A 12,812-nucleotide genomic window follows, 5' to 3' on the forward strand; every position below is an offset into this window, starting at 1 on the left:
ATCAGGCCAGCAGAGGGGCCAGTTAAGGGCGATCAGGCAGGCAGGAGAGCGGTTAGGAGCCAGCAGTCCCGGATTGTGAGAGGGATGTCCAACTGCTGGTTTAGGCCCGATCCCAGGGTTTAGGCCTAGACCAGCAGTCAGACATCCCCCGAGGGGTCCTGGATTAGAGAGGGTGCAGAATGGGCTGAGGGGACGCACCCCCATGCACGAATTTTGTGCACTGAGCCTCTAGTCCTCTCTAATAAAAGAGTAATATGCATCCTCTGCTATATCCACAAGCCATGTCCACCAGCCAATCAGGAGCAAGTATGCAAATTAACCCAACCAAGATGGCTGCGGCCACAGAAAGAGCAGGAAGCTTGCGTTTCCCCAGCAATGGAGGAAGCCAAGCTTTCTGCCTGCCCTGGCCTGCCTTGGCCTTCGCTTAAGGCTACAAAGTTTCAATTATATAAGATAAATAAATCCCAACAAAAATGATGGCAGCCACAGAGCTGGAGAGAGCAGGAGGCTTGAGTTGCCCCCGGCGATGGAGAAAGACAAGTTTCCACAGCCCTGGCCTGCCTTGGCCTCCGCTTAAGGATACAAAGTTTCAATTATAGAAGATAAATAAATCCCAAGAAAAATGGCTGTGGCCACAGAGCGAGCAGGAGGCTTGGCTCCACTCAAGGCTACAAAGTTTCAATTATAGAAGATAAATAAATCCCAGATACCAGGATCTCCGCGGGGCGTGGCCAGCCTGCAAACCACCACAGGCCCCTCACCCAGACCATCCCACGCCCCAAGGGAACCTCCAACCTGATCCGGGACACCCTTCAGGGCAAACCAGCTGGCCCCCACCTGTGCACCAGGCCTCTATCCTATCTAATCCTCCTATCTAATAAAAGAATAAATTGGCCATCACTCCAACACAGAAGATGGCTGCCCCATGTGGTCAAAGATGACCGACCCCATGTGGACACAAGATGGTCACCACAAGATGGCCAGCAGGGGAGGGCAGTTGGGAGGGATCAGGCCTGCAAGGGAGGGCATTTGGGGGCGATCAAGCCTGCAGGGGTGGGCAGTTAGGGGTGACCAGGCCGGCAGAAGAGGGAAGTTGGGGGCGACCGGGCCTGCAGGAAAGGGCAGTTGGGGGGGATCCAAGCCTGTAGGGGAGAGCAGTTGGGCGGGTCCAGGCCTGCAGGGGAGGACAGTTAGGGGCAAACAGGCTGGCAGGGGAGCAGTTAGGCATCAATCAGGCTGGCAGGAGAATGGTTAGGGGGTGATTGGGCTGGCAGGCAGAAGCTGTTAGGGGCAATCAGGAAGGCAGGCAGGCGAGCAGTTGGGAGCCAGCAGTCCTGGATTGGAGAGGGTGCAGGCTGGGCTGAGGGACACACAAACCCTCCCCCCGCCCTGTGCACGAATTTCGTGCATTGGGCCTCTAGTACATAATAAAAATGTGAAGTTTGAATCTACACTGACAACTTCAGAGCTAGAAACTAATTTTAGTATAAATATCAATTCAAAGTCCTCAACACTACAGATGACACACTTATACAGAGCATTTAAGAAGTATATGGTCCACTTAAATTACTATTGACCTTTGTACTTAATAACAAAAATATTACTTAACTATACTTTTATAAAAATAAGGAAAACTGAATAGAAAAAGGTCAGATATTCAAACTAATTACATTTCTTTTTTTACCTAAACATACTATTTTGAGTCTTAATTTTGAGAGAGAAGTGCCTCACATGAAATTTAGGTGACTGTATTTTATGAAAAAGAACTGAAATTTTATTTACAAGTATAAGCAGAATACCATCTCTCCTAAAATTCAATGCTTTAACTCAGAGACAAATTAAACGGTAATGTTAACTTAAGGTTTTTAAATGAACATAGTCAACAAAATATAGTATCTGTTATAGAGGAAAGAGACGTTGGTATAGATATAGTAATTTGAGCAATAAAATAATATACTCGAATAAGGTTTTTTTAAAATGGGAATTACAAACTCCACCTAAATTACTTTAAGGGATGCAGTATCCTCCACCTAGAATATATAGGCTTGTCTCACTGACAAGGAAAATTAAATACTATAAACAAAGAAAGTACAGACTGCTAATTTTACCAGGTGAATAAAAATGTAATTGAATAATGCCCGTCTGGCTTGGCACAGTGGCTGAGCGTCAACCTATAAACCAGAACGTCACGGTTCAATTCACAGTCAGGGCATAGGCCAGGGTTGCAGGCTCAATTCCCAGTGTGGGGTGTGCAGGAGGCAGTGCATCAATGACTCTCTCTCATCATTGATGTTTCTTTCTCTCTCCCTCTCCCTTCCTTTCAAATAAATAAAAATATATTTAAAGTGAGTAAGAAGTTTCTTATTGAATAAGAAGTTTCAACCAAAAGGAAGCCCTAGATATTTATAATCTACACATGGTTTTATAGAGAAAGACATGTGGTCAAAAAATATTCCCAACATAGCACTCTGATTGGGCCTTTAGTTTTTTAAGATTCAAATGTCAACAATTAATACTGTTATATGTAATCAAGGAAACAAATAAAAAATTTTAAGTATTTTCCCCACATTTAGAAGACAGTGCTTTTGACCAAAAAAAAAAAAAAAAAAAAAAAAAAAAAAGAGCTAATGAAGTATATAAATGCATATTTTAAAGATCAAATATTATTAAAATAGTGAAATTCTTTACTATTTCCCCAGTGTGACATTCCATAAATTATATGATCGCATTCAATTGGGAAACTGTATGCATACTTCATTTTACACAACTGGCGGAAAAATATGTAAAGTGAGCACATTAAAATTGATTTTTTTAAAATTTAGCAATGAAAGATAATTTAAAGAAAATACTGCTCTTGTTATGTTAAAAGTACTGTTTATTTTACTTAATGATCATTTCTTTACCATGAAATATAGCTTGAAACTTACTTTGAAATAGTAATGCCACTGTCTAAGAATATCTGTCTATGAAATAATCACAGAAAAACATTTTTATCTAGGAGTTAGGTATGTGGGTGTTTACTAGCTAATTCTTGAAATTGTGACTTTTTACATCATCACTACCCTCTCAAATTTCAGGAATGTATTTTAACATATTAGCTATTGTAACAAAACTCTTCACACAAAAAAAAACATAAATACCACAGTACTCCCCCCAAGAAATTTACCGTTATTGAAAAAAAAAAAAATTAGTACCTTTTATTTTGGACTAGTCCCATTTGACACTAAATTTCCAACCTTTTAAAGGTTTAAACATACACTTGATTACATTATTTCATAAAATAATTCCTTTCAATCACACATTTATGTTCTTTTTCTCATTCAGAATCTTGGTTGTAATTATCAACCTAACCCTCATTTTTAATTAACTATTGATTACAGTAACATTTAGCAATTATAGACTTTACACATAAACAACAAGTTACTGAAATATTCAAGTATGCTTCTGAATAAAACATGAAAATATACGTTTCCATTAGTATTTGAGAAATAAGATTTCAGTTACTGTCCTTACTGATAATTTCCATTAAATCACAATTCCAACTAAACATTTTCTTCCCTAATATTATTGATATTGTAGAGTTTAAAAAAAAACAAGTATTTAATCTCCTCCAATGAACACTCAGCACTTATTTAAATAGAAAAATCCAAAAACTCAAAGAATAACCAATTAAGCTTTATGCTTTATGAAATATAAGTGAACGTAGAATCCTTCAAATAAAACTGTATCTCTCAAGAAAGTGAATGCATTTATTTTCATAATAAACAAAAACAGGGAAATTCTGAGAAAATACACTGCTAAAATAAAGCAATTAGAAAAATGAGTGTTCCTTTATTTTATGCATATTAATTACACATTAATAGTATATAAAATCTAAATCCTGCAGACTTTAAACCGTGTTTCAAATCATGGCACAAAACATAATATTGTGATATTATAATACTAAAATTGTTTCATATTACCATTTTATGGAAATAATTATGGTAGCATATATAAACAAACTTACATTTATTTTCATATCTACCACTTTTAAGCAAATACCATTGAAATATATTCATTGGTATACTAATTCACAAGAAAAAATATTGACTAATCCAGCCACAGGTATTTAACTCTACAGGCACACTAAAAACTGAATAGCTAGGAGTTCACAGATGCTCCACTTGACTGTCTCCCAGAAGCTGACTGTTCCCAGGGTAAACTTGGTTAAGTACTGGAACAAGGATTTTCTTGATGCAGGGGAAAAGCTGTGCAGAACTCTTTTCTTGGAGCCAGAACTGAGCCGGACACTAGAATGTTCAGCAGATTTGCACGTCTTTGTGCACTGGCTTTCAAATGTTCTTGAATGAATCTTACAGAATTCCACAGCCTTGGCCAAAGATAGCTTATTCTATTAACATCAAAGGATAAAGTTTTTCCCAACATCAATTCTGCTTTGAAACAAAATACAAAGCTAAAAATTACTTAAGAATTATATGAAAAAAAGAAAAAAAACACCCATAGATGATAGGAAAGGTATAATGAGGTGCAATATATATTACTTTAAAATTTTAGCTAATGTTTAAACTCCTCACACTGAAATTAATATACAAATTAAAACAAATCCCACTCGCTGCCAATATATATTCATGGAAAACAGCAATGAGAATAATCTTTATTATTTTACAATCTCCATGACTGCCAAAATAAACAAAAGCCTGTGATTGGTGCAAATTTTAGAAAATAATTCCACCCATACTGTTGTATCTAAAAAATAGTACATAAGAACATTTTAACTGGTACAAAAGAAGTCATCTCAGTTATACTTCACACCCAACTGTGTTTATGCAAGATTTTAAATTAAGCAAATTTATTTTTTTTCCAAAGTATGCCCTCCAGCAAAAACAGAAACCATGCAGAAATAAAAGGTAGTATTTACATGCTGTTCATTTTATAATAGTGCATTATTCTTCCAAAAGAAATGCTAAAGCATGATATGGTAACACTGAAAAGTTATGAAGAAAAAATATGCTGTGATCAATGGCTAATGTGTCAGATCTGCAGTTTAATTTAAAGATATGTTCCTTAAATGCAATTTTAAAACATGCATGGTTAAAAAACAAAATTTTAAACACAGCAAAGGCTTTCTTTTAAAATAAAAATTATGTCATAAAATCGGTTTTTCCCTAGTATTGAAAATCAAAATTCAAATTACATATTCAATAATAGAGAGATGTATTATGATTCCAATGACTTTAGCCGTTCTCAAGTTAATTCTGTTTTTTAAAATTAAACTTGTATTCCTTGGAGACAAATACACCTAGCCCATCAGACAAGTTTTAGTGGAGACTTACCAACTCTAGGAAAATATTTACAACACTGCAGAGTCAACCATCTTTAATATTTTTAGAAACTAACCTCAAGAAATGTCTTATTTCTTATAAATCATGCAGCAAATCCTCACTTAGTATACAATCTAACAGTATTGTTTAATTTTAAAGAAAATTTAAAGGATAAGATCTAGATATTGACACCAAATGGGAGGAAAGATAAATAAAAAATGAAAAAAAACACAAACATTGTATCATAAGCAAGAGAGATTTGCCTTCAAACAGGTTTTTTTCCAATATTGAAAAGATTTATTTGAAAAAATCAGCACAGGACAAAGGTATCCTTAAGATTCCTCTTGGAATATCTGAATATTCAGATTCTATATGAAATCTGACAGGAACTCTGGTTTCACAGAACATGAATGGTTTACACAAATGTAAACTCCCAGGCCAGACCCCTTATTAACATTACCTTTCACTAAGCTGCTATCTTCAGTGCTCTTGCACAAACTAAAAAAAAGAAAATCCATTTTCATTTTCAGATGGCTGGATTAGTTAAAGCAACCAAAGTATTACTGTTATAGCCAAGTTCAGCAAAACTGTAAGAGAATACCACTAATAACATTTATAAATCATCCAAAATGATTTCTTTATTGAAGTAACTACATAGATTTCAACAGTACTATGGGATATTTATATTTAGCTAAGGTCACAAACACATTTTAACATTCACAATGATGAGCATCAGCATTACCATTCTAATCTACAAAGCTCATGAATAAAGAAAAATACAAAACCTCATTTTACAAAGAAATACTTTAACATCTGCATACATTAACAATAAAACCATTCTTCCAAGGTAACAGATTAAGTGTAAAGGCATACCACTGAATTCTTTCTCTCTAAATAGGAATGAAAGAATGTTTAATATCTACGACGCTTATTAGGGCCTTCAAAGTTGCCTGCTTGGCCTCCTCTACCAAAACCACCAGGACCACTACTAACAGGACCTACACCACTCATGGGTGCTTGAGGGGTTTCAGAACCTGTTCTACTACCCATAGGTGATCCCATCTGAGATGGTGGTCCTTGGGGAAATCTATCATTGTGCTAGAATACAACACAATAAATATGAAGTCCATTTGGAACACGCCAAATATAAGTGACAAGAAAAATTGGCAAAATCCCAAGTAGTGGTGTCATGAAGTTCAGCAGAAAGTCCAGCAGAATCAGGATCACACATAGAAGGAAGAAAGGAGCAATTTAATTAGTTACTATGTTTAAAAAAGCAAAACATCCGAAGAGTTACATACTGCTATATAATGCCCCAATTTCATGAAGAACAAAATGATTTTAATGGAGCAAATGCCATCTTAAAAACCTCTAATCAATATTATAGTGCTATTCTGGTACCTTTTTAAAAAAAGTTCATATTGCATGTAACTGTGGTGCATAAAAAATACTTTTAAAAAAACATCAGAGATAAAAATGAGGAGTAGCATCATATTCAGTACGTAAAAAGTTATGAAATCTTTGAGATGTTTTTTGTATAAGACTATTATTGAGAAAATAAAGTTTTTTAAAATCAACAATTTATTAGACATCTGAATCATATAGTTAGAAAAATTTCACAGTAATAACCACATATATTAATCTCAAAAGTTGAACAGACTCAAAACTCCAGTGTGAAAAAGACCAAAGACAATATTTAAATAAAGTGTACAATTTCAGAGGGAGGGGTGGAAAAATTGGCCATTTATAGCACTTCAAAATTACTACTAATGATTATATTGCTACACAAAAATTTAAACAAGGTGTTACAAGTTTTTACTAGCTTTCAGATATTTTACTCTAAAAAAAAATCCTCCACTAAAGTTAACAAATACACTAATTACATTAAGCGCCATCTGATCATAGTAGATATGACAGCACTGCCTCTTTATCTCCCTTTACACTCATTTTAAAAAACACTGTTAGCATGTCTAATTTCCCCAAATTCATAAAAGATAGCATTTAAAGTAAATAAATTTTAAAAAATAAATAAATAAATTTTAAAATGGTAAAATATTGCATCCACCAATTCTAAGACACACATTCACTTTTAACACCTCTGAGACCAGGAAGAAGTTACAGCTGATGGCATGTCTGAGTTTAATTTGCAGTGCTTTTTCTTTCTTAGCAGCAATGGCGCCTTAAGATTTTTGTAGTGGTTTTAAAACTAAATTTCCTTTTCAAAATATACAGTCAACCAATTTTCCTTTTCTAAATGGTACCTAGAACAACCATCAACAAAAAACAAATGAGAAAATGTTTAACTAATATAAAGCTCATTTAAACAGTGATTTACTTTGAGGGAAAAGAAAGAGGTATTAAGTCTTGCTACTGATATTCAAATGTAAGAATTATTACTGAAAAACATTTTTATAATAATGCACACAAAGATATCTTCACACTCTCAAACCAAGACATAAAACTGTCTACTTTTAACTTAGTAACAAATGTAATTAGTAATTCTACAATGTAAGTTTAAAATTTTAAACTTATGTTTACAAAAAATTGTTTTCACACGTACTAGAGTTTTGTCCCCCACCAAAGGTAAGAAGTCCACACAGGAAAAGAACACATAAAGTACTTGAATGCTGGTAAGAGGTGGATACAAATTAAAAGCACTGTAAAAACAACTGTAACATATGTGTTTGCTACATACTTAAGTACAAAGCATGCCATGGATGGTAATCATAACTCTCTCAAGATACTTAAAAATTGCCTCATAATTAACATATAACTTCACAAGATTGCTTTTTCTTCATTGCATATTAATATTTACTGCCAAAACAAGTCCCAAATTATCTTAAGTGTGAAGTTACCTTCGGAGCATAAGTATATATTATTGAATATAATCAAAATAATAGTTATGATACATTACCACTGCTCCATTATCTGGCATCATTGGAGTTCCCATATTTGCAGCTCCTTCTGGTCCCATGGCAGGACCAGGACCTATTGGTGGGCCAGGTATAGTTCCTCTGTTGTTCATATTCATACCCATCATTGGAGGAGGACCTTGGTTACCAGCAGGTGCTGGGCTAAACCCATCTACGCAAAACAATCTAAACTTAGAGCTGTCCTATCTTAGTTCAATAAACATTAAAAATGTAACAACAACAAAAAAGTAAGAACACTTAGGCAATGTATACAGATGACATCATCAAAATAATTTTCCTTCTCTGAGAATGGGACACTCAGCTAACTACTCTGTAACAGAGTGTTACCTACACTAACAGAATTTTCATTCCCCAAACAAAAGTATATAAAACATGAGACAACTATCAATCACTTAAGGACATTTGAGACTGTAAAAGCTTGAGAATTTAAAAAAAAAAAAAAATCAGTATGATTTCTATAGTTTGCTTTTTAACCAAATACTCCCTTTACATGGTGGCTAAACTCTACCAGTTTAAATGAAAAGCAAAAGATTAGCACTTTGAAAATCACTTAATATTTGTAGTCATGACTAAAAATGTTATCATGTAAATTGCATTAATTTTGAGAGAATCCATTCCTTAAATATATAGTGTTCACTATAACTAATCTCTTGACTTTTATATAGTTATTGAACATCTCCAAAAATTATGAGGTACTGTTTTTTAACTTTATGTAGAAATATGTGATCTAAACAAACAAATTGAAATGACTCTCAACATGACAAAGCTTATTTTTAAAAGCCACTGCAACCAAATACAGATATAATATTAATACATTAGATTTTTAAATTTTTCAACGCGCTGAAATTCTGCAAATGGGAACAAACTCTTTCTTAAGAAAGACGAAAACTACAATAGTGTTTGAGCTGTAATACCACATTTATAATGGCTTCAAACACAGCATTTTTAGATACCTTCCACAAATTTTTAATTTTTAAAGTACTGATATATTTATCATTAAACATTCATAATAAAAATTGACTCAGCCTGGCTGTGGTGGCTCAGTGGATTAAAGTGTTGTTTCAGGGACCAAGAAGTCCTGGGTTCTATTCCCAGTCAAGGTACATGCCCTGGTGGGTTCAACGCCCAGTAGGGGACATGTAGGAGGCAGCCAATCAATGAGTCTCTCTCATATATATATATATATATATATATATATATATATGTCAATAAAAATATTTAAAAAATAAAAAAATTGACTTTAACTTCGAGTTTTCTTCTAGTATTTCATTATGTAGGTCAATTTTATAACATCCTGAATTCAATTTCTCAAAAACACATTATAACATGAGTTGAAGTTTTCATTAAAACTGACAAGTCTAGCCGAAACCGGTTTGGCTCAGTGGATAGAGCATCGGCCTGTGGACTGAAGGGTCCCGGGTTCGATTCCGGTCAAGGGCACGTACCTTGGTTGCGGGCACATCCCCAGTGGGGAGTGTGCAGGAGGCAGCTGCTCGATGTTTCTCTCTCATCGATGTTTCTAGCTCTCTATCCCTCTCCCTTCCTCTCTGTAAAAAATCAATAAAATATATTTTTTAAAAAAACAAAAAAACTGACAAGTCTAAATGGCTGAACACAAGGAACAGCTGCGAGAGAAAAGTCCTACTCCTTTATCTGTCCCTGACAACACACTATTGCTCTTTCTGAACCCAATCCTCAGGAATCTAACAACTTCTTAGGGAAGGAATTATTTCCTTAATCCATAAATGTTCTTCCTGATAAATCTATACATTAACCAAGAAATTTCTATTCCTTAGCACAGTTATAAACAAAAAATTTTACTAGACTTTCAAAACATCTCTCACAATGGAAATGAGAAAGAATGAAGACATGGATCTGGGAGGAATCAATCTGACTTCAACTTTTGCAAAAACAACAGGTTATAGATCAGGGAGGGTTTTTTTAATAGAACAGAATTGTTACATTTAACTTGTGAGATTCAAATATAACTATGCTACTATAGGTGTAGTAAAATAACTAAAAAATAATATTTCCAACTATCAATAGTTGAAGTACAGTCTTATTTTTACTAATTACATCTTCTACCACACAGCTGTAATTAAACTGAACTTAACAAAATCTAGCCCTGGCCAGTATAACTCTGTTGGTTGGAGTATCGTCCCGTGCACCTACGGGTCTTGGGTTCAATTCCGGATCAGGGTACACATCCAGGTTGCAGGTTTGATCCCTGGTCAGGGCACATCCTGGGAGCAGCCTATGGATGTTTCCAACATAAATAAATCTCTCTCTCAAATCAGTTTTGTAAAAGCTACAGAGTACATATTTAAAAAATAAAAATCTAAGGCCCTGGCCAGTTAGCTCAGTTGGTTAGAGCAGTGGTCGGCAAACCGCGGCTCACGAGCCACATGCGGCTCTTTGGCCCCTTGGGTGTGGCTCTTCCACAAAATACCACGGCCTGGGCAAGTCTATTTTGAAGAAGTGGTGTTAGAAGAAGTTTAAGTTTAAAAAATTTGGCTCTCAAAAGAAATTTCAATCGTTGTACTGTTGATATTTGGCTCTGCTGACTAATGAGTTTGCCGACCACTGGGTTAGAGCATCTGCCCAATATGCCAAGGCTGTGGGTTCAATCCCCAGTCGGGGCACATACAAGAATCAACAAATGAATGAATACATAACTAAGTAGAACAACAAACCAGTCTCTCTCTCCCTCTCTCTCTCCCCCTCTCCCTCCCTCCTCTCAAAAAAAAAAATTAAAGCCGAAACCGGTTTGGCTCGATGGATAGAGCGTCGGCCTACGGACTGAAAGGTCCCGGGTTCGATTCCGGTCAAGGGCATGTACCTTGGTTGCGGGCACATCCTCAGTGGGAGGTGTGCAGGAGGCAGCTGATCGATGTTTCTCTCATCGATGTTTCTAGCTCTCTATCCCTCTCCCTTCCTCTCTGTGAAATATCAATAAAAATATAAAAAAAAAAATTAAAGATCCAAGAAATCTTAGAATTATCTGATCCCATGAAAAACAGTTTTGTAACGTATTTTCCACTTGGTATGTACACTGGTAAACATACCAGAAAATCTATTGACACATTCCATCAATGTAACTTGACAGGATGTGAACTGACACCAGCAACAAAACTATATAATGATACATAACCCAGTAAATCATTAGGACAAGTGTCACGTTAAATAAAATGTAAAGAGGAAAAAATTACATGGGTTAGACTTTAGGAAGCTGAGTAAATGCTCAAATGTAAACATGGTTCTCTGGTGAATAAAATGCCATAAAATTTGTGATTCTCTTAAATTCCTAACTAAATAAAGAATCTAAAGGCACAGTTTTATATTTCTTCTGATAAAGTTGCTAACCAAGCAGTCAGAATGTTTTTGTATCCCTGGAAACATCAGATATACTTCAAGTTTGGTTCTGATATTAATGACAATCTAATAATTAAAATGGCATTTCAAAGCGAACTACAATCCATAAAATCACACTTTTATTCTTAAAACCACCTGGACCAACCCACAATTTACTTTGAAATAGACATAAATACTGAACTACTTGTACTTATTATATATACAACTGTGCTTCATAATTTACAATTAATTTACTCTGCTGATTACTTTGTGCCTCGACTGCATTAACTCACAATGGAGTTCATTATGGGTAAGGGCCATGTTTCATGCTTACTTTGCATGCCAGAGATTCTCAGTTACTACTTCAGCAGGTAAGAAAAGCAACAAAGTGAGCAGCAATAAACAATTTTAGATCATCTAATTGGCAGTGGCAAAGAAACTGCCATGAGAGGAAGAAAGGAAGCTGATAATGGAAAATACTTGTATCACACATTAGAGGCTTTAAGATGTTTTATTCCATATACTACGTAATCTAAGTACAATTTGGATTTGTTCAGTGGGTGTGCATGTTATGCATATTGAAATGTTAAGGTAATATAATTTTTACAATATGTACGTGTGTTATGTAAAGATTTATATAACTTTTAAATGCGAGACACTTCAAAGTTAATAACATGAAAAACTTCCACACTTACTTTTCCCTAGCTTATTTACTCAGTGCTATTTTCCTAAAAACATGGTTATAAGCCAACAAATATTAAAGATGTTATTATCATAGGCATTTTCTTAAAAACTTTATATCAACTCTTGCCCTGGCCGGTATGGCTCAGTTGGTTGAGTGTTGACCCATGCACCAAATGGTCGCCGGTTTGATTCCTGGTCAAGGCACATGCCAGGGCTAAGGGCTTGATCCCCAGTAGGGTGCATAAAAGAGGCAGCCAGTAAATGTTTCTTACATGGATGTTTCTCTCTTTTCCTCTCTAACATCAATAAAAACATAATTTAAAACACACACATACACACAACTATATCAACTCAACTCTAAAGTTATGTATTAACCTAAATGTGTAAGACATCTCATTTCCTTCTCAGTCATAATGTTTCCAAAGAGCATGTTTCTGTGCACAATACGGCAAAATATTAAACACTTAGTAAAATAAATAAAATTAGCTACACAACAAAGTTACAGAAAAGGTACCTTAAAATA

General features: G+C 35.1%; 1 protein-coding gene across 19 annotated transcripts in view; it reads right to left on the reverse strand.

Moving 5' to 3' along the window:
* The window catches only part of PSPC1 (paraspeckle component 1), a 141,422-nt gene that overhangs the window by 41,989 nt on the left and 86,621 nt on the right, over positions 1 to 12,812 (reverse strand). For 2 of the 19 annotated variants that reach the window (XR_013960253.1, XR_013960254.1), the window contains 2 exons: positions 8,236 to 8,405; positions 5,782 to 6,419 (listed from right to left, as the gene is read on the reverse strand). The exons of 15 other annotated variants lie outside the window; for them this stretch is intronic. Coding sequence is in view for 1 of the 4 variants with exons in the window: in XM_080662157.1 (XP_080518283.1) it covers positions 6,234 to 6,419; positions 8,236 to 8,405 (356 nt within the window). In the remaining 3 variants the exon portion in view is untranslated. Of the gene's footprint in view, positions 1 to 3,812; positions 6,420 to 8,235; positions 8,406 to 12,812 lie in introns of those variants that run through there. 2 more of the 19 variants (XM_080662157.1, XR_013960257.1) reach the window with 2 other exon arrangements.

Source organism: Plecotus auritus (genome assembly GCF_963455305.1).
Source record: "Plecotus auritus genome assembly, chromosome: 3".
Lineage (NCBI taxonomy): Eukaryota > Metazoa > Chordata > Mammalia > Chiroptera > Vespertilionidae > Plecotus > Plecotus auritus.